We start from the raw sequence: 22,864 nt of genomic DNA, 5'->3' as shown, positions 1-22,864 counted from the left end.
TTTGTCTATCCCTTAATTGACTTTGGGGGTAGTTGATTTGATTTTTCATCTGCTTAGTAATTAATTTTTCTACTTTGCTGTGGTTTTATTTTCCCTGGTAACAGCTATTTAGCCTTAGGAGCACTTCCATCTATAGCAGTCCCTCCACAATGCACTGCAGAGGTGATTTGTGGGAGGTAAATTCTCTCAGCTTTTGCTTATTTGAAAATTATTTAATCCCTCCTTCAGATTTAAATGATAACCTTGTGGGGTTGAGTATTCTCAGTTCGAGGCCCTTCTTTTTTTCATTGCATTAAATACCTCATGCCACACCCTTCTGGCCTGTAAGGTTTCTGTTGAGAAGTCTGATGATGGCCTGATGGGTTTTCCTTTGTATGTGAACTTTTTTCTATCTAGCTGCTTCTAAAAGTCTGTCCTTATCCTTAATCTTTAACATTTTAACTATTATATATCCTCATGTTGTGTTCCTTGGTCCCTTGTGCTGGGAGTAGACCTGTGCACCTCCATGGCCTGAGAGGCTACCTCCTTCCACAAATTGGGGAATTTTTCAGCAGTTACCTCCTCAGTGACGCTTTCTATCCCTTTTTCTCTCTCTCCTTCTTCTTCTGGTATCCCTATAATGCAAATGTTGTTCCATTGGGATGGGTCACACCGTTCTCCCGATATTCTTTCATTCTTAGAGATTCTTTTTTCTCTGTGTGCTTCAACTTCTTTGTGTTCCTCTTCTCTAATTTCTATTCCATTTACCATCTCTTCTACTACATCTAATCTGCTTTTAAATCCCTCCATTGTATGTTTCATTTCACATATGGAATTTCTTAATGATTGAATCTCTGTCTTAAGTTCATTCCTAGTTCTTGAATATCTTCCTGTACCTCCATGACCATGTTTATGATTTTTATTTTGAACTCTTTTAGGAACATTGGTGAGTTCAGTTTCATTTGGCCCTTTTTCTGGGATTTTTGAGATTTTGGTCTGGTCCAGGTTTCTTTGACGTTTCATATTTCTGTGTGATGCCTTCTAGTGCCCATAAGCTCTTGTCTCTGGAGCTGCTCAGTCCCTGGAGTGAAATTAGGGGTTGCAGGGGAGTCCCGCTGGTGCCTAGTGGTAGGAAAGAGCTGTTTCTTGCTTTCCAACTGCAGTGCGTGTTTCCAGTGTCAGAGCCAGTGGGCCGAGCACACAGGTTTACACCTCTGTGCTTTGTGTGTCTAGCTGTTGTAGGTGGGGCCTCGCTCTGGCTGGCCTGACACCAGTGCAGTGATTGCCGGTTTGCGAGCTGGTGCCGGAAGGCCAGGAGGAAGGCTCAGCAGGCTGTGTGTCACAGTGGGGGGCCTCGAGCTGAATAGGCAGCCAAGGGGATGGAGCACCTGAAGCTCCTCAAAGTTACCTGCTGGGCAGAGCACACCCAGAGAACCTTGTCCACCTATCCCTTCTCCCGCGCAGCAAGTTGCATGCAAACCCTGCTCCTTCAGCAGCCCTCTCGCTGCTAGGAAGCCTCTCAGACCGCCCACCTTTCCTTTGTCCCAGAGCAGCCGGGTGTGGATCCCCTTCCTCCACAAATGGCTGGAATCTCAGTCTCTCAAGCACTCCGCCTGTCCCAGCTCCCCACCACCACCAACCTCCAGAGCACTACACAGTGTAGGTTTGTGCTCCAAAGCAGATCTCTAGGGTGTTCAGCAGTCCTAGGCTTCCACTCTGCTCACTCAGTTTCTCTTCCTCCTGCTGGTGAGATGGGCTGGGGGAAGGGCTTGTGTCCCACTGGATCACAGCTTTGGTATGTTACCCTGTTTTGTGAGGTCTGCTCTGTTCTCCAGGTGTATGCTGTCTGGTGCAGCCTTCTTGCCTGTTGCTGTTTTAGGATTAGTTGTATTATATGTATTTCTTACTATATGTGGTTTTGGGAGGAGTTCTCTGTCTCACCTCTCACACTTGCATCTTGAATCCTCTCTCACTACACATTACTTTTAAGGGCATAAGAGAGGGGTATAGGAGAGGAGAGGTCTGTTTTCAGTTAAATGGATCTGAAGGAGATACATTCAGATTATATGATAAAAGGGAAGGATGGAAATGGCATCCCAGAACTGACTAAGAATAGAAGTGGCGGATGAGTGTGATAGTGATTAGGTCATGTAAATCTGATACTTTGTGATAATACTGATGATACTATAGGTTTTTATAGAATCTTTGCAGTGTTTAAATTTTTTAAATGTCAGTATTAGATCAGTGTAACATTAGAAATAGTCTGTAAACTTTTGAAATCATGCTAGATTTTTCTCTTAATGGTTTAAGTTCTTTTGTTAGTTTGAAGTTGTCTTCTCAGTAAGTTCTTAAGTTTTGTTAAATTTTGTTAGTAATTTCAAATACAGTATGCTAAGAAGACATTCATAATGACTTCTGTTATTTCATGTACAATCACTAAAAATATATTCCCAGTTTATGAGGCCATCAATTACAAGAAGTGCCCCTTAGAGTCAGTGAAATAATGAATTTAATATATCCTATACAATTCAACTGTTAATTTGTCCAAAAATGATTAAATTTATTTTTAAATATTGGATAGTAGTGGTTCTTATTATACTGATACTTCATTTTTGAACCTAAAAGTAGGCAAGTTTTTTTCTGTTTCTCCATCTTAACTGCATTTTCATATTGTATATGTAATGTTTTTTATGTTTTCTGTAATACTCTGTTTCTGCACAGACAATTCAATTTTTAATCGATATGACTAATGTTAGCAATGTTAACATTTGAGCATTTCTCAGTTAATACATTTCAGTTATTTTACTTTCACCTAGCTTTGAAGCAGCCAATTCAGTAGAGTTATTTAAACAATGACCTGCAGGAAATAATTTTGAAAAACTTCACTTTTTTAAAATGGGAATCTGATTGACTTATGTTCTCTTCTTTCCCCAAGGTACAAACTCTGAGCTGTCTAACCCCTCTGAAACAGAATCTGAACGGAAAGATGAGCTGAGTGATTGGTCATTGGCAGGAGAAGATGATCGAGAGAGCCGACATCAGCGTGACAGTAGGAGACGCCCAGGAGGAAGAGGCAGAAGTGTTTCAGGGGGTCGAGGTCGTGGTGGACCACGTGGTGGCAAATCCTCCATCAGTTCTGGTAGTCTTTTATATACTATGTCAGCATCCTTTCTTGGTAAACAGTATAATTTGATGCAGGTTAATTCATTTTCCAGTGCTACACAGTTTTGGAAGTTTCTGTTCATTGTCTGAGAGAAATAGTGGAACATGTAGCAATAAAAAGAAAAGCTCTGTAGAGTGTTTCTCAGTAAAGGTTTAGCTACAATACTAAGGTCAAAGACACTTTAGCTGGCTGATTTTGTTTCCATGGTCAGATGTTTATCCCTTCACTTCTGTGGGGTTTATGTAATTAGATTTTATCCCCTAGGATATTTGGGTAACATGTTTGTTTGTCATCCAGTTGCAGAGAATTCTAGTGCATGGAGAGATCTAAATACTTCTGTATACTTAATACTGAAAATTAACCTAAAAGCATTCTTTGCTACAGTGTGTACTACTTTGGGAAGAGGGAAATATTGTGAAATTTGTTCTTGAGAAATTGAGCTGTAAAGAGGAGTGTGGAGAAGACTGAGATTTGAGGTGTATAAGCAACTTTTTTTACTTGGGTGGTCTTGAAAATTTTAAATGGTATAACTTGGCAGTTGTAGGAGTTGCCACAGTGGTCTTGCTAATAGCATATGGGCTTTGGGGGAGAATTGTCATAGGAGTACATGGATTAGATTATATTAGGCATATAACCGTAAGATATTATTGTATATTATAAGAAAACCACTCTTACTGTTAAAATATATGCCCTATGAAAGTTTATATGGTATTTTAATGTTATAAAACATATGTATATATAATTAAATATATACCAAACATGCTTACAAATTACAAAACACTGGAACAAATTACAAAATTTAGGGGTTTTGAAAAAGGTAATCTTCAGTTCCAGTGATACTCTTTTAGCCTTATATATAGTTTACAGGCTTTCAGGGGAATAGTTCTTGTATTTCAGTGTATTATTGCTCATTATTACCAAGGTTTATAAAATTACAGTATGCTTAATTGCAAAATAAATGTACTTATCTAGTGTTTATGATTAATGGATAAACTTAGTGTCTTTTGCAAAGATGCTAGCTTGCTAGCTGTTACCAAAGGAAACTTAGAAAGGAAAAATCGTGATTAGGTGAATTTCTTCTGTAATTTGATTGGTGGAGGCAATAAATGCACATAGGTAAGATGGGTATTTTTTTCCTTATGAATTATATCTTGAGACTTTCCTTTTCCACTCTTCAACCCTACCTTACCCCACCTTTTACTCTTTGTTTCTGGAGATGGGAGGACTAGTTAACATTCATTTCCACATTTTCTTATAACCCGTTAGAAATTGAACCATTGTTATTTGGTTTCTGTTTAGACTTCTTTTGATTGCTTCAGTTCATAGTAACAGATTTCTATTATGTCATGGAGTTCAGGTTTTGAGTATTATTTGGAAATAATATTAGCACAAAGAAGGTGCAGCCACTTTCTCAGGAGAGAAGGGACAGAAGCTTGCCCTTAGAATTTATATTATGAGCTATATATTTATTTCTCTTCATTTTCATAGCTCTAGCCTCTGGCAGGATTAGCTGCCATGAATGTGAATGTCAAAAATAGAATGAAGTGTGATATACTATTTCCTAATATATTTTCAAAGCAAGTCCAAGAGAAGTGATAGGAAGCTGAGGTATCTGTTCCATTTACTTTTATTTTTCATTGCCATTTAAGCTTTATTCATATTTATTATTTTCCAGGTAAAATGGTGATATAGGAAACATTTTATTTGAAGATAATACATTTTTATTTGGGGGAAAATTGAAGTTTATCATGGGTATAGTTCAATATAGATCAAAACATTCCTGATAACTGCAGCTCTCTTAAACAAATATTTCTTGCCTCTGACATGCATATAGTGCTCAAAGATCCAGACAGCAATCCATACAGCTTACTTGATAATACAGAATCAGATCAGACTGCAGACACTGATGCCAGCGAATCTCATCACAGTACTAACCGTCGTAGGCGGTCTCGTAGACGAAGGACTGATGAAGATGCTGTTCTGATGGATGGAATGACTGAATCTGATACAGCTTCAGTTAATGAAAATGGGCTAGGTATGTAAGCATTTAGGGAAAAGATATATATAATTGTAAAATACTGTTAATGTATGATGGTTTTTCCAAAAAAGAAAAAAAAAACCAAACATACGCAATTTGCATTTGAATTTTTTTTGTTAGTATTTACTTTAGACAATGTAGATGGCTTTGTGTCTGTCTTAAATGTCTACTTCTGAGATTTGTATAGCCAAATTATTTGAAACTGGGAGGGTTTATTAAAGTGCTCTTTGATGTCATTAAGTCAGTACAGGTATTCAAACTGCAAGGCACTTAATACTCTTTTGTTCCTAAACCAAAATTGTGCTTTCAACTTGCCTTCTAAAAAATTACTATAAATGAGACTAGTGAAGGTATGTATATTGAATAGGAATTAATTTCCAAAGGGCTAAAATGTCATTAACTTTGGTAAAACTAAACCGTATTGGAGAGCAAACTTGTATCTGTGAATGATGGTGATTTAAATTAAGTTTTAGTGTTTGTTTAATTGAGTTAAAACCCTCTTAATTTCCAGATAAATTCCATATTTAATCTATTTTGAATGCTTAAACTACAAAAGTATTTTTCTTGTAAGCAGTGTATATTGTTTTATCTTGTTTAATTAAAAAGTTGCTTTCCCCCTCCTTAAATCTTTGAAGGAAAGAAGTTTTTTATTTTGTTTTTGTTTTTGTCAGAATAGTTCATGGTAAACTTTGCAATTACAGATGATAGTGAAAAAAAAACCCAGCGACGCAATCGTAGCCGCAGGCGTCGTTTCAGGGGTCAGGCAGAAGATAGACAGCCAGGTAACTTGAGTGGACCTGTTGACAACACCAGGTCACAAGCATGAAAAAAATGTCACGTGTCTGCTTTCTGAATATATTATTCTTAACATGTACACATGTGTGCATATACATTCAAAATGTGCATTGCATAAATTGTTTACAACTAATGAGACTACTGCTCTTAAGAAAATGCATTCATTCTTCACACCGTAAATGTTTGGTAACCTGTCTAATTGAACTAGTGTTGTGTCTCAATTTTTTACATGGTATTACTGTTAAGACTATTATTTTGTCCACTTGGCAGGTTCTTTAGCCTTGAGTTGAGGCCTGCCATCCTAGGGACCATGTTGTACATTGTGATTGAGGTTGATTGGCAAAACTGGGCAGCTTTTGCATGGTGCCGCTTACATATCTGGATTCAGCACCTCATTTTAGTGGGAATTGTAATACCCACAGTTAAAAAAAAAAGTATAAATGAGAAAAATACTTGAAAGTGTCTTTTTCCTAGTAAGAGGAATGCATGTTAATGTTTCTGTTTATTGTAGTGTGATGCATTTTCCGTTACACCTACTAACTATTCAAATTAATAGTACTTACTTAGTTTTAGAATGTTAATTTAAGTACTCATAATTTTTAGTAACTTCAAAGAAACTTGTTTGCTGTGTCTCTATTTTGAACATAAGTCCGTATCTTGTGTACAGAGAATCACATGTATATTCACATTGAAGAAACTGTGTGCACCAGAAATAAACCCCTTTCAAACTACTCAATTTTTGCATTTTTTCCAAAGCAAATTCTTTAATGTGTTTTCCCCAAATAAAGAATGTAAATTCTAATTTCTTTAGTATTTTAAATTTAGTGGCTGTAAAGACATTTGGGAAAACTGGTTAAAGGTATTCCCATTCTTGAAAAAAAAGTTCATGTTTTAAAAATAGTTGTAAGTTTAAAAGGAATTAAATATTGTCAAAAATAGAATGTTTCCAGAAAATGTTTGTTTTCCCTTCTCCTCCCTTTCTTGTAATTTTAGAAATGTACTTTAGATCGAGTATTTCAATTTTTGAAGCTGGCACAGCACTGGATATAGTTACTGGCCATAATTTATAAATAAGAAAATTCAAGATACACCAGTATGCACTTAACATTGGATGAATTACAATAATTTATTAAGATGGAAGGTGGTATATCACTAATTCAATGAACATGAAAGGAATTAACTGGGGTTAGTTAAAGAGGAAGCAGAGATTTCTGCATGATGTAAATTGAAAGGAGTTATTTGGAAGTTTCATTAATTTGACAATGATGTCCTGTAGTGCATTTATTCCTGTTTTACTGTTCTTGGAACTACCGCTTTTCTCTTTAATTCTTTGCCTCCCCACCACCTCCCCCCTCCCCCCAAATAAAACAAAAACCAAAATCCCAAAATGGAAAGGTGGAACAAGCACATCGTTTTTTCCTTGCCAATAGCAACAGTTCTAGGAAGGCAGCCTTCATCTAAAGTTAGTATCAATAATCTTCTAAATATAGTCATTTAATTTGTTCACATTTGCTCAAAATTTATTGCCCTTACTATAAGTTTAAGCTGTAGATACTCTATTTACTAAGAATGTGACATTGTTGGTCATATGATTAACTTGGACCCTTAGAGGAAATTCTAGAGCCCAAATTATGCTGCTTAAATTGCCCTTTTTTGTAGTACTGTAAATATTTATTAGCCTGTATTGAACTTTTAAGTGGCTTGTATTATAAGGACTATATATGGGTTTTTCTTTGAATCAGCTGAGGTTCTGTTTAGCTTTACCTCCCTTTTTTGGGGGGAGTGGGCACTGGTAAGTTTTTACCTTTCCAGCTTAGTGCACAAACTATGTACATAGTGTATGAAGGGCTCTAAGAACTGTCACACATTGAACTTTAGCAGTCTGTCTGTACATCAGGGATTCCAAGTAGTAGAGTTTTTCCAGGTATCACTGAGGGCCTAACTATAGAAACAAAGTGAATCATTAAGGTCCTTCCCAAAGTAGAATCATTCCTAGAATGGTTTTGCCACCAATGTTATATAGACATACTAACAAAGGTATATCTACCTTCCCAGTTTTCAAAATACTCCTAAATCTAAATGATTTTAAAAACTCCAAGATGAACAAACTGAGTTTCTTATAATTTGAAGAGACATTTTTTAAACATGAAACATCTTTATTTAGTGGTGTTTCTAATAAATGGGGTGTATTAGTTCTGAATTAAGTTGTTTCCTCAAGGTTTAAAAAGATTTGGTGGCTCTGGAAAGTCCTTGGATCTTACAGAAGTGTTAGCTATGTTCATGATTAAGAAAAATGAACTGTAAATATTATTGAGCTTTTTATTAGAATGATTTATTTTCATATAATTTGAACCTGATGGACCAATTCTTCTCAACTCGTGACTTCAAGTAAATAATTAAAATTTTCCTTGAGTTTTCATTCTTAACTTGCTCCCAAAATTTAAAATAACAATATTTCCTCTAATCAGGTTTTTCTTAGCCATTTTCTGATAGAAGATAATTTTTTGAAAGAAAAGAGGGTGATTATTTTGATATTTGTTCAGATCAGTAGATTCTGAGTTGCAAGTCTTGGAAGATAAAGGGTTGAGGTATAAAGTGAGGCCAGTCCAGAGTACCTGTGGACTAGAGGTCATTTACTGCACTTGGGTTGGCAGAACTGGGTGTTAGTTTCCTGTATCACTATTGCCATCTACACACACATGCACTTGCACGCACACACACACTCTGAGTCCCTTGAAAGATTGGCAAAGTGGGGAGGGGATGGCTATTAATGGTGGGCCTTTTCCCACCATGATCGGTGTGCACATTTTAGGTTGGTGGTGTGTCATCTTTGCTTGCAGTTTATTTTAGATCACTCATGGTTTCTAGTATGAAATGTTAAAAAGGAACCATAAAATATCACACTTGGATATGTTACTGTGCTCTTTAAAAAGAGAAAAATATAAATAAATTTTCTACATCCTAGATAAAATTTTCAGATATAAGTATATACTATACCATGGCTTGCACCAAATTTGCCCCATTTTTGCTGAAAACTGCATACACTGGCTGGACTTAGAATGCTGCATTTCCTATTCTTGGTTGTGGATTTTTATTTCAAACCTATCCCACAACATTAGACTCAATTCAGAATGGCTGGATTATTGTAAAAGAGGATGTTTGTCTTCCTCTATCTCCAGCCCGAAATTTTCTATTAATAATATAAACCACAGGCACATTTTTCAAGCTCATTTTTGGTTTGAGGTGGTACCCAGCTTAAAAAAATTTTGAAATTGGGTTACCTACCATTAGTTTATATTAAAAATAAAATTACTCTTTATCCATAAATAAGCTTTAGAAATATTTTTTCAACACCTGTAATTTTTTTCTCATCTTCAACAGTCACAGTTGCAGATTATATTTCTAGAGCTGAGTCTCAGAGCAGACAAAGAAACCTCCCAAGGGAAACTTTGGCTAAAAACAAGAAAGAAATGGTAAGGAGAATTTAACCTGTAGGTTTTGTTGGCTTTTTTTTTTTAATGGTTTAGCATTATTTTTACTTCTTGAACTTAATGTATGATCACTTGTTTCCCCAACTAGATGAATAATATTTTAAAGACTATTCTTGATTTCGTTCTTGGCCCCAGATAACTAAAGATATGCATGCTCAAGTGTGAAATAATTTTCAGTTAGAATTCTAAATATCATCTGTAAAATTAACTCTGCCCAAAGATACTGGGCATAGAGACTGTTGCTTAATTTGGGGAGCAGTAGGCTATATATATATATATATATATATATATATATATATATAGCCATCTTCTGAAAATAGGTCTGATGGATACAGACCTTTATGTTTCAATTCTTTTAAATGCTTTAAGGGATTTGATAAGTAATGTGAGTTTCAAAAAACAAAAAGGTGAGTAAAGTAGGTGATTATTTGCTTAGGGTATTAACTGTTTATATCTTTTACATGGTGAGCTTTTACAGTGGTTAAAATAAAAATATGTACAAGTTTTCACTAACAAGACAGATTCTTCCTGTGTTTAGGTACTGTTAGACATTAGAGATAAAGAGTCGAAAGACTCAAGGCAGGTGGAGAATCTTGGTATTTGGTTTGAATTTTAAGATCGTTTTAATTCTTTAATCCATTGTGGTATATGAAACTAATATTATTAGCTAATTGATGTTTATGTAGCCACTTTCCTCCTCAGCTATAGATTACATTTATAAAGAAGTTGAAAAAGTTGTCTCCCTTTGGCAGGCAAAAGATGTGATTGAAGAGCATGGTCCTTCAGAAAAGGCAGTAAATGGCCCAACTAGTGCTTCTGGCGATGACATTTCTAAGCTCCAACGTACTCCAGGAGAAGAAAAGATTAATACCATAAAAGAAGAAAACACTCAAGAAGCAGCAGTCCTGAATGGTGTTCCATAAACTGAAGAAGTTCCTAGTTTACAGTTCTTTCACATTACATTTTACAATAGTGCTTGTACAAGCTTGCCAAAGATAGAATATGGATCGCCAGTCTTTACATCGCACTTTCAGTTCCTCCATTTGGAATTCAGAAAGGGAATTGGAATCCTGAAGAAATCATATGTTAAAACATACTTTGACACCTACTGTGTTATAAAATATATCATCAGATGTGCCTTGAGAATAGTATATGTAACATTAAAAAAAGTTGCTGGCTATAGGAAATGTTATTTTGTTTTCAAAATATGGCAGAGATGGGGGGAGGTGGGTGGGATGGGATCCCTAACGTAATATTCTTTATGAAAGTATTAGCTGCTTTTGTTACATTTTTAATAATATGCAACCACTTCTTCACCTGAGGAAAAATAGAATGAAATGCAGTCTAAAATATTTTGCACTGAATTGTAATTTCATCATTAGTTTAGTCTGGAAACTGGTCTGTTTTAATGTTTTTTTTAAATGCTGTATGTTGAGAAAAATCTGCAGACCACTGGAATACATTTGTTAAACTCTCATCTGCAGGGACACTGGGTGATATTGGCAGTGACTGTTCTACATTGAGGCTTTGTTTGGTTTATTTATTAAAGTGTACAGTATTTAAAATCAAACATAGCTTTAAAAATAAAAACACTAAGGTGAGCTAGTCATGTCCATTTCAGACATAACCTAAACTACTGAAAAGATAATTTCCAGAAAGTTTATTCTGTATAAAACTACGTTAGTCTTCAGTAGAGTATCTTTTCCCTTTTTTCTTTTACTTTTTTCTTTTTTTTTCTTTTTTTTGATTTTGGTTGGTTGATGTGCAATATGTTTTTGTATGCAGGTAGTAAATAAAATTTGATCTTCGATTTGCTGATTTTTAACTTTCTACTTTCTATAACAATTGTTGCAAAATAGTTGGAGCTGACTTCTAGGCCTAGAATAGTATCCTGATTGCTAATGAGAAGCATTTATACTTATAAATAGTACTAAATTGGTCAGTTAGTCATTTTATAATTAATCCTCTGAAATGTTAGTGCTTAATATTTAGTTTGTTAGAATAGCTTAGGGACTTTGATCATACATTTGATATTAAAGTTTTTATAACAATTTTAGTCAAAGGCAACCTTTGGAAATGGGGTAAAATCCAGAATTTTACTTTGGCCTTTGATTCTTTATTAAGATTACAGAGTATGATGAACAATTTTAAAATAGTAGGTCACTAATTTGCTTTTATTCTCAAGGAAATAATTTGAAGGTTCTCATACTAATTGTCTTTTGAATATATATTTTTTCCAGATGGCTTAATTTTAGGAAGAGAAAGACTTTCCTGCAATGTGTGTTCTAAAGAGTAATCGTAGTTTATGCAGCTAATGGTGAAGTCATAGTAAATAATTGTGTATTTATGGGAGGGTTTTGTTCCACAATAATAGATCACTGAGCAAGAAAGCCCTCTCTTTGTCACTTTGGGTCTGAAAGTGTTCATGTGCATAATTTGTAGTAATTTGTTAGGTGCATAAAAATGTTAAGTGATTTATAGTTAATTTATGACTGAAGGGGAATTCAGGGTATAGTTAAAAATGTATTTGCTAGGTTAATGTATAGCCCAGCCCTCACATTTGAGTATTAAATAGGTTAATGTGATGGCATTAAATGCTTCTTCCTAAAACCCTTAGAACAGAAATTTTAAGGTGTGGTGTGAATAGTTTAGTCCTTCCACTTTGAATTAACAGTGTCAAATTCATATCCTGATTTAAAAAAATTCTACCCATGAATGTCTTTTTTACCCATCAAAGCTGGAAACAAAACTGATTTTATTCTTCATTCTCTTTAATAATAGGGTTATAAGATTATAAGGTTTGAGAATTTTCATTAATCCCTGAAATGGTAAATATAGTATAAAGAAAAAATGCTTTTTCATTTTCTTACAAATAGATTCACTAAAATCCTTCCATAAACATTGTTTCAATGGGGAAGACACACAAAACCATCTTAAAAAGTGGGAATAGCCAAGCAATTCTTTAGAAAAGATAACCATATTCTAGGAAAGTATTAAGATTTCATTATTTACAAACAACTGAACCCAATGTTTTGTCCTTTAAGAGAAATTATGTACCTGAAGAACTATGATAGGCTTTTTATGGTAAAGAGTGTTATTCAGAGAGGGAAAAGCCTACTCCCTACAGGTAACCACTGTTAATTGGTAGCCTTCCAGACTTATTTTCAGGGGTACATCTTTTTGTCTACTCTTACTAGTTTGATGTTGCTATGGGAGAACTTGCCAATCCACACTAAAAATAATTAGGTCTTATGCAGCTCAAATGTTTCAGCCTATGATGTGGAATCACACATGGAACTTGAACTAAATCATGAAGAAGGAGCTATAAGGTTCTGTAGGGACAAAAGTGATTTGCTTTTCTTGAAATTTTGAGAAGCTTAGGATACTTGGGTTTGGCATTAACTATTTAAATCTTTCAAACAGGCCTGAAACACTTCTGGCAAAATGGTATGGGCTCAGTTGACAGGTCATCTTCTACTGGTAAAAAATTGTAGGGAACTGCAGAAAATTTTAAGTAGCTAATATTTAATGTGGAGTCACAAAAAGGAGCAGCACATCAAGCCAGTGAGTTCATGAAGACATCTGAGATTGCTTAGGACAAGGCTAAGGGAGACTGTTTAAACAGCAAAATAACTGAAGGACAGCGAAACAGGCAAAAAACAGCTGTTTTATGTATTCTAGATCTCCATGTCAGCGATTCTTTTTGTGGCTGGGATCCATCACCTTTATGCTAAGAGGTATTTTTATAGCTATTGCTATGAGTCTAGTGTGTAACATGAGAAGAGTCTTGGCAAAGTTGGCATGTTAATGGAATGTTGCAGTTACATTGGGAAATAGTACCATTTGTGTCCTCTGCAAACAGATTTACACTTTGAGGTCAAAACCAAACTAGTTAGCATTTTTCTCATAGGCTGTCTCTAAAATAAGCTGAGTCAGAAGAACAGATGAATGGAAAACTGGCTATAATGCAGTAAGTCCTATGTTAAATAATGGATGGTGATTACTGGAAATGAGAGTAAAAATTACTTTTACTTTGGATTTTCTAGAAGGCTTCAAGGAACTTGGGATTTGAGCTGTGCAGGTTTGACAAAATTCCAAGAGGCAAAAGAATGTCTTTGCTATTGGGGTTTGGTTCGCTCACACCTTTTTGTAAGACTATCTGGTATACTGGATTTGATGACTATTTAAAATTATAGTTCTTAATTAGGATGTGTGCTTGAATGGATAGTAGTCATTTGAAAGTCATTAACACATAATAGCATCTGGGTTTATTTCAGAATTGTTGCAGTGAAGCAGTAATTGCTATTTGCTGTAAACTTTTGGCAGGTTGGTAGTAATTCGAAACTCAACTGCTGGTCGAAAGTAAGTCATGTTGAATCATTGGAAACTGTCAATAGTTGACTTTTTTATCCCCAAAGTGGCAATTTTATATGGTTCAACCTAACAGTACATTAAGTATAATCATTCTAGAAATCCAAGTAAGAATCTAATCCAACAAAGCTCTATAATTATTGAAGGAGGTTCATGTAGTCTATAAGGAAAAATGTTAATTTGGTGTTTTTAAAAGGGTTTATCGGTGGATCACTTTAGGTTGAGAATCATCTTTCTCTTCTATATTACAAGTACTGAATTAAGGTGCATAAAAATGCCCCTTGGTAATTAGTTTTTAAAAGAGGATTTCCACCAGTTCATTCACTTGCCTATTTCTTCCTTTGATAATTTGAAAAGATGATATAGGTCCAAGTACAGAATTGGGAATTATATCATAGTTTCTTCTGTATTCTGTTTTAACTAGAGAGGGCTGGATTAGTTAATCTCTTAAGGGCTATTCTAATATTAATATAACTTGAGTCTAGTCATGTGGAACTCTTGAGTAACACTTAAACCATAATAAGGAATATGCTGAGTTAAAGTGGTAATTTATATATGTATCATCACAGACATTTCCAACTATGCTGTGTGCAATCTACAGATAACAAAATCAACTACAGTTTTTCACTGACATTCTCAGGTTTAAAGGTCCACTATTAAGTATACTGAACAGCTTTCCACATTTATTTCAGTGACTGGTATGATTTTTGGGTGAGGGGTATGTATGAAATTAACATTTTCTGAATGTTTTCTGCCCTTTTCACTTGATACATTAACTGTCAAATGTAACTACTCATTTTCTAGTTTAGAGACTATTTTCATTACAAAAATATTCCCAGTTTTTCTAGGTTAATCAGTTTACACTTAACTTGTCTGCAGCTTATACCCAGTACTTTAAAACTTTTTTTAGCTTGCTGTTTTCAGGTTGTAAACAATTACATTTGTGATTTCATTAATTGAAACAGCAAGTGTTAACATGTTCCAGATTATATTTTAACACTGGGTCAGGAATAATAGGTAACACTGGATAGAAGCTCTTTCTATATCCTGTTGCAAAGGCAACAGTTGGTTGTAAGTAAAAGTAAGTAGGTAGCACTCTGAACAGTGCCAACAACAAAAAGCAGAATTTAGGTATTTAAATTTTCTTGGTACTCAAAGTTACTCTCAGTTTAAGACACTTTTAACCAAAAACCTCCTCTAGCATTCTGAGTGGTTTTAACCTCAGATTTACAGATTTTTCTATCACATGAAATACTTGAGACAATTTCTAAATTTTTATTGGAATTAACACGTTGGGGGGGGGTGTTATTTACGCTTAATAAAATGTGACCCTGCTGCACATTTCTGAATTGTAAAACAGCTTTTATAGGTCATTGTGAATGGAAAGATGCTCTTTTATATATTCTCATTGAGACAGAACTCATTATTCTAGGTTAAAGTGTTGAAACTTCAAGTAACTTTAAATGAAATGTTCTGCCTTGTCAATTTAAAAAAAAATTATTTCTGATGCAGTTTTCTTTAATGTAAAGCATAGATTTTTAGTATGCTGAAGGCAACATAGCTTTTTATTGTGGCATAAACTTGTTTAGGGTTTACCCTTGTGTTAAGTTGGTAAGTTACCTCGTTTTCTCAAATTAATAGTCGTCTGTTTTAGAATAGAACAAATTAAGGATAGCAGAAAGCACCATATAACCAAGCTTGTAGATTCAGAGTGTATAGGTATGAGTGTGTATTCTACCTTTTTTCACACAATTCCTTGAGTAGTTTGAAAGGAAGAGAATTTGCTTATAGCTCTATGGGGAAAAGATATAACTTGTGGGTCACTCATTACAGCCCACTATGATCATCAGCAAAGCAGTTTTTATAAAGCAGCATAGGACTAATGGCAATCCTGAAGCCCAGTGAAGGCAAAAGGGGCCAAGTAGGGAAACTAAATCTCTGGTATGCCTATTTAACATTTTACACTGGGTAGGAATTCCCCCAAACCATGTCTATTGAGAACTAATAAAATACATGGAGAACCAAATTGTGAACATACATAGTATTTTGGAGATGACATCCAAGACTTACAGTCCCACTAGCTAGCTAATCTCAGAAACCATTTGCTCTGGCCTTTTGTTTTTCTATCCATAAAATACAGAGGAATCCTCACAGGTTTTGAATTCATTATATAACAATTCTGAGCACACTGAGGTGGCTTGCTCAAAGTTGCCTGGCTGCTTGCTATTAACAGAAGTTTGACTTGAAACCTGGACCTCCTTTCTCATGTGTTCAACTATATCCTCCTTACCTTTTAGAAAAAGCCTGTCTGTAAGCATTGACTGATAAAAGACAAAGGTCACAAACTAGAAATGTAATGACAAGTACCGGACTGACATCTAAGTACCACCAAGAAAAACATCCCTGGGTATTTTACTTGTAAAAAAACCACAGCGCAGAGGTTAGCAGCATTGAATTTGGGATTGAGAAGATCCACTTTCTCACCCAGCATGTTGCTTTGACAACCTCACTGAACTTGTTTCCATACTTGTATAATGTACCTAACAATAGTAACTACTATTGAGATATACAGAGAAAATGCTTAGCACAGTGCTAGCAGTCAATAAATGCTAACATTACAAAATATTTTGTAAGAAAAAAACTTAAAAAGGTGAAGGCTCTTTCAAGTAGTGACTCTATAGCATCTTACCACACTGATGGACTGTGACTGCAATGGGGTGTGTAGGGGGAAGTCAGTAATATAGGTGAATGTAGTAACCACAATGTTGCTCATGGAAGCCTTCATAAGATCGTATATCAATACCTTCATTTTTTAAAGAAGTAATTTAAAAAGTAAAAAAAAAAAAAACGCTCTTTGATCATACTAACATCAATTACTATGATCTAAAAGGTCTCACAGACAACTTTTTCTTCCAAAGAAAAATGTTAGGTAAGTATACCTACTACATGAAGTCTTCCTTTTTAGAGCAAATGCTTGATTGCCTGTGGGCAATCACTTTGAAAGTTTTACTGTTTCTTCCTTTAAGGTCTTGTTCATGGGAACTTTTTACTTTGGTCCAAAAGACTGAAGTAAAAGATTAGTAAGCTAAAATACAGTTGGTCCTCATTATTAGCAGGTCACTTAATTTACAAATTCACCTATTTGCTAATTTGCAACCCCAGACTCAACACTTGAGGTTTTTGCCTGACCATCTGTTGACATGTGGAGTAATGAAATATTTTAATCACCCAGTGCCTATTGTTTTCATGGTCCATTTAGTGCCAAGTGTTCACATTTGTGTGCTGCTCCTTGGTAATATCCTTGTTTAAAATGATCCAAGCTTAGTGAAGTGCTGCCTGATGTTCCTAAATGCAGGAAAGGTAGTTTGCCAGCATGAGGTACAGTGTTGGCTGTGAGTTTGATGGCAATGAATCAATAATATATATTGATTAAGTTGTCTTTCGAGAGAGAGATACATAAAGACAAGGTAATGCACTGATCAGTTGATAGAAATGATGTGACCAGGATGACAGGCACCTGTATTGCCCCTAGAGCAGTTCAGTATTTGCTAATTAAGTGTTCTGTGACTACAGAACATACCTACTACCAAAAAAAAGCAAATATGCTCCAGTTGTGAAATGCTTCAAACACATTCCAACACTATTACCCTCCCATATTTTGACCTTGAAAGTCTGTTCTCCATTAATTACTTTAGAATGATTTGAGAGTTTAGATAGTATAATTTATCACCTTAAAGCTAAACAATAAAATTCCTGTTGCTGATCACAGACGAGGTTGACTAGGTGTTTTACCTCAGATGTTTATAAAGGTTGTCTGGATAACATCCTTAGATGCTTTGTTAGACCAGTGTAGTAAGTCATTTGCCCTCAAGTGTGACTTAAATGTATATCATTACATAAAATCTCAAGAGTCCAAGCTGGGTATTTTGATAACTGAGGGCATTTCAGTTTCGCTAACTGAATTTAAGTTTGGTCATAATACATGCAAAGCTTATAACCAATTAAAATAATTTATAAATGGTCAGTTTAAGCAGCTAGCTGACTACAGTGTTAAGTACTTTTTTGATTAAAAACAAGAATTGTATTTTCAAATCTTTCGTCATACTCTCAATTTTTAGTATATGAAATCTTAATTCTGCCAGTGATAATATACATACCTAGATCAGTATCTTAGGCCAGGGTTGTCACTAAATTCACTTTTAAATTCAAGGTCCCAGGCAGCTGGGCCAGGTTTCTGTACTCTGAATACTGATTCTTCCCAGTGAGTCTCTACTATAATAACCTTTGCTAATTCATCATACAGACTACACTGTATTTTAATTACCAGTTTGTCTACCATTGGATTGGCAGCTCCTTGAGAGCAGACTGTCATGTTCACTTTGCCTTGAAGTAGGTATACAAAACTATCTGCTAAATGAATAACGAACAATACTTATATTCAAATGGTATTTATCCAGGGAGTATTAATTGCCAAATATTCTATAATCTGATTTATAAGAAAATGGATTTAGCCTGTGCTAAATCATTTTTAAAACTTGCAGCTTTGAGTATTTATTACAAAAAGCTGGTACTCATACACATAAACTAGTAAGAACTTAAAATTCACAAATTTACTTCATTTTTTAGCTTGACCTTCTAGTAAATCTTTAGCTTCATTGATTTTGGCTGCTATATAAGGGGATCCTCCTACAGAAAGAAAAAGGAAATAGTTATAATATGGAATCTCAACTTCTGCTTCATCAAAAGTTACTCTCATTTCAAGAATCCCTAGGCCTAGAAGTGAAATTAGCAGAAGCACGTTGATTTTTAAAAATAAGACACCGGGTCACCAAACGTGGTAATGCATTTGACCAAAAATGGGAAATGAGGTAATTCCCATGAGGCAGATTTCCACAAAAATGGCATCCTTTAAAAAGGCTTCAGCTGATACCCCCATACTCAGGTGACTTTGAAATGGTGTTAAGTTACCAATTCATGAAGATTACAATCATGAATGAAGATCAATTTATGGTACTGTAATATTTTAAAACCATCATACACTTAGTGGCTTCTGAGCAGAAGACCTCATTTTGCTTAGGTCCTTTTCTGTGCATATTTTTTCTCTTTTCCTGTTACTGTCCCTTCACAATGCCATCTAGAGCGGTGTTTTTTTACTGATCTAGAGCAGCGACTCTCAAAGTGTGCTGTCAGAGCAGAAAGCACTGGCATCAAGAAGCTCGGCAGAAATACAAACTTGAGGGCTCCACCCTAACTAAGCCTAGTGAATCAGAAGTCTCCAGTTAATACAAGTTAAGTTTTATAAAAGGGGCTGTAGAGTCATACCAAACAATTACAACACTCTTTAAACTCAAAACCCTTTTAATGAGAGGAAAATGGATTTTTGTGATCTGTATTTTGGTATTGTTTTTCAACATAGCCAATGCTGCTTAGACATATCAGAAACTAAAATACATTCTATAGGTTTCTAGATAACCTCTAGTTCAAAGGTTTAAATGGATAGGAAAAATACTACATTTTTAGTTTCATTAACTGAAATTTGACATTTCTTTACTTAAGAATGTATACTGTCCCTTCCCCAAAAGTAGTATTAGTATTTGACATGAGAAGTCATATTTAACCACATTGCAGATTGCAAAACATTAGTGCTTATCACTACTTCTAAATTACAGTGTCTGATCATTGTATTATAAATATATTTTACTCAGATTTTATTCTTTTAAGACATCAAAAACAAATGGATCCAGCCTAGGAGAGAGTGCTTACACGAGGATTTAGGCATTTCCCTTAAAACACTCGAGAATTAGATATAAGATTATTCCATTAATACAATTAGTCACTCCAACAACATACATAACAGGAATTTAATGACTACTTACCCTTGTCTGGGTGATTTAGAAGCATAATTCGTCGATGAGCATCTCTTATTTTTCCTTTATTGGCAGTAGGGCTAATTTTAGAAGGAAAAAAGGTATTGTTTGCATCAAACTACTGGATTACGTAAAAAAGTTGTACATAAAGGCCAATTAAAGATACTGTGAAGCAGGACTAAATCAACATGTATGAAAAGCTATTTAAGAATCTCTTCCCCAACATACAAGGAAGATGAATATTCTTAATTGGAACTAAACGGCTACTTAGAGAAATAAGGCATTTTCAAAAAAATTTAGTTGAACTTGACAATATGCATTACAACAGCGCTTTTATTTGGGAAAGAAAGCATTTTCAAATATTTGTAAATGAAGGCAGTTTCCCACCACAATTGTTACACAGAGAACATTGAGCACTGACTACCTGTTGAAAAGTCTACCTTCCCAATGAATTAAAACTGCTTATTTTATGTGTCAGTGTGCTTTTTCACTGGACTTGTGTAGGAGTGGGTAGATCTTAAAAATATCCTTAATACAGTAACTCCCTAACAAAAGGACAGTCTTTCGTGCATTTGCTCATCGCTCTAGAATTGTGGAAAAATTATATTAAAAATATTAGAAATTACCTTACACCTAGTATTAATGCTGCTTCTCGTTTTGTCATTTTGGGTTCAAATCCACCTCTGTAATAGGCACCACTGAAGGCCTAATAGAGGAAATGTACTTGTCAGAAGATTATTAGAATAAACTAAAAGTTGCTTCAAATGTCTGTAAACGCTCATAGAACTAGCAGAAAAACAGACATTTCAGGAATATTAAGTGCAATGCCCATGATTTAACTTTTTAAGTATCAACAAATATTTTAATGATAATTAAAACATCTATTTTTCCCAAAACTGTCTTGAAAATATGAGATAAAAGAACAGTTGCCTCAAATTCAGTGTTCTGAAAGTGAAGGGAAGATACTCCAAGTTAGCCAAGTTCTAGATACAAATTTTATCTCAGAATATGACTATGTTTTACAACAAGAAGTACTTCAAGAAGAGAATTTGGAGATCTTTTAACAGCAAGTGGTTCAAGGCAACAACTAAAGACTAAGATACATATTATGAAAATCAGGCTATCAGGTTGTCTGATGTCATGCCAGATATCGAATTGGTGAAGCCTACCATCATGCCATTTGTCAAAATACTCAATAGGCTCTTCAGAGCCAAATTCATTCTGAACTGTGAGCACAAAAGGATGATCATGACATCCAGTCATAGTCCATAGCCTAATTAACTGTAACGCTGCCCAAGTATCAAATTGGAATGCCAGGGCTGCAAAGTAAGGGAACAGATCACCTCAGATCCCCAGATCCCTCTGTGCTTGTGGATACAGAACAAATGAGGGATGGCAAGAATGTTGACACAAGACACTGATGTTACTAGTATGTGAACAATAAAGTGACACAATCACTATACTAGAATTGTTAACACCTCTGCCCCAATTCTGTCACACAAAACATTTGATTTTTTAGAGTTAGCACCATTACAAAGCTTAGGACTTCAAATCTTCCTTGTGGGAAGCAAGAAAAGGCCCAAGGGAATAAGAACTTCACAGATATTTGAAAATTCACCCTCTGCAAGTGTGGCTCTAAGGCTTCATACACAGCCAGCAAAGAATTCCCAAAAATGTTTATTATGTCTTACAGATTTTGGCAGACTTTGAAAAACTTGTTTTACTTGAGGCTCCATATGCTTCATGGCTTGCAAAACATAACGGCCTGGAAACAAAAGCAACAGAGTAATTAAAAAATCCCCAACCTCCCCTAACTTCACTTACATCCTCAAACCACAAACAAACCTGCAAATCCTGCAGCAGCAATGGTCAGTCCAACTGCTACCACTGTACTGGCCTGGTAAGGGGAAGCAGAGTAAATATTTACTTCTCTAATTCCCACCTTCCCTATCATTACCATTCTTCCAATACAACTCATTACAACTTTTATTTCAACGAGAGAATTTTTAGAATGAAAATACTCTGCCCAATTATCTCTTAAACGTGCACTTTTATATCCAATTGTATAGGTATGGGACTTCACTATGGAACAAAAGGGCAAGTAGATTAGCTTATTTTTACTATAGTTAAAAGGATGATTTCCCTCCCTTTGAAAATCTTTCATCACTGGGCAAATGAAGTCACACTAGAGTTGAGTCAAGAGCAATGAAATAGAGTTTCTGCTAGAAAAGGAATAACTGCTGACAGAGTTCCTGTAAAATTCTGATAACGCAGGTCAACGTTCCACGTGGGCCTAACTAGGGGGCTAGTTTTTCAGTGTCTTCAACACTGTCGCTCCTCGCAGTTACAGAAAGGAGGGAGTCCCAAATACACTCAGGAATCCATGTGTCGGTAGAAGCCAAAAGAAAGGACACAGAAAGGAGAGAAAATACTGTGAGGATGTGTTAGGGGAAGGGCAAGTATAATCAAATGCGTTTCCACTCATCTCCAAGCCCTGGGACAGCGAACCAGGCAGGGGTCGGAGCCCCCGGCAGACGGGTGGTGTAAGAACACAAAGGCGAGGGAGGGTAGGCCAACAGGTCATCATTTGCGTTCTGGAGAATGTGACTCCGGGGCCCTGCAGTCCCAGCCCAGAGTCGAACTACGGAGACAACCTCGGCTGCTGCCCGAGACTGTTTAAGCTGAGGCTGAGGCCTAAGCCCGAGATCACCCAGGAGACCGGAAGGCTGCACTCACCATGGCTCTGGCTCGGCTCCCCTGTCTCCACTGAGGGCGCGGTTCATCCCAGCCCAGAGGCCGCAGCCGCGCGCCCCGCACCTCCACAAGAAAGCGCGGCAGGAATCCTCAGCTGGCAAAGGCTGCCCCGGACACTGGCGCCACAGGAAATACGGCAGCGGCGGCCGCAAACTAGGACGGAAAACTGCCGTAAAAGGGGCGGGGAGGCAGTGGGCAATGGGGGGAAGGTCTCTCAAACTGTGGGCAAGTGCGGAGCACGATTTGGGATTGGTTGATGTGTGGGCGGATGCCTCCTTGGCTCAAAGGTAGGTGGGTCTGTCTTGCCCTTCGCGCTTGGGCTGAAAGTATTTACATATTCCTGCGGAGAAGGGCGTTCATGAACAGATACTGTGTGTGCCTACTCAGAACGTTTTTACTCCCTACC

The 22,864-nt window shown here is 35.9% G+C and overlaps 2 protein-coding genes across 9 annotated transcripts in view; one reads left to right on the top strand and one right to left on the bottom strand.

The window, feature by feature from the left end:
• The window catches only part of FXR1 (FMR1 autosomal homolog 1), a 75,024-nt gene extending 63,748 nt beyond the window's left edge, over positions 1-11,276 (top strand). For 2 of the 5 annotated variants that reach the window (XM_017662939.3, XM_017662961.3), the window contains 5 exons: positions 2,915-3,118; positions 4,977-5,177; positions 5,882-5,962; positions 9,357-9,448; positions 10,219-11,276. In XM_017662939.3, the coding sequence (XP_017518428.1) occupies positions 2,915-3,118; positions 4,977-5,177; positions 5,882-5,962; positions 9,357-9,448; positions 10,219-10,389 (749 nt within the window). In that variant the 3' untranslated portion in view covers positions 10,390-11,276. The remainder of the gene's footprint in view (positions 1-2,914; positions 3,119-4,976; positions 5,178-5,881; positions 5,963-9,356; positions 9,449-10,218) is intronic. The other 3 variants (XM_017662972.3, XM_017662950.3, XM_017662981.3) reach the window with 2 other exon arrangements.
• On the bottom strand, positions 4,754-22,594 carry DNAJC19 (DnaJ heat shock protein family (Hsp40) member C19). 4 transcript variants are annotated; one of them, XR_012129347.1, is made up of 7 exons: positions 22,441-22,592; positions 21,550-21,601; positions 21,396-21,469; positions 20,331-20,410; positions 19,714-19,784; positions 17,995-18,523; positions 4,754-5,977 (listed from the first exon to the last, which is right to left on the bottom strand). XR_012129347.1 is itself a non-coding variant. In XM_017662996.3 (7 exons), exons 1-7 carry the CDS (start codon positions 22,441-22,443, stop codon positions 5,940-5,942), a joined length of 372 nt encoding a protein of 123 aa, XP_017518485.1. In that variant the 5' UTR covers positions 22,444-22,594; the 3' UTR covers positions 4,754-5,939. The 4 variants fall into 4 exon arrangements, 3 of the variants coding, with proteins under 3 accessions (XP_017518485.1, XP_017518506.1, XP_017518516.1); XM_017662996.3 differs by having other exon boundaries at positions 18,470-18,523; positions 22,441-22,594; XM_017663017.3 differs by having other exon boundaries at positions 18,452-18,523.
• Between the last annotated feature and the right edge of the window lie 270 nt (positions 22,595-22,864).

The sequence above is a fragment of the Manis javanica genome, chromosome 3 (assembly GCF_040802235.1).
Source record: "Manis javanica isolate MJ-LG chromosome 3, MJ_LKY, whole genome shotgun sequence".
Taxonomy (NCBI): domain Eukaryota; kingdom Metazoa; phylum Chordata; class Mammalia; order Pholidota; family Manidae; genus Manis; species Manis javanica.
This window is presented reverse-complemented; position numbering and strand designations above follow the sequence as displayed.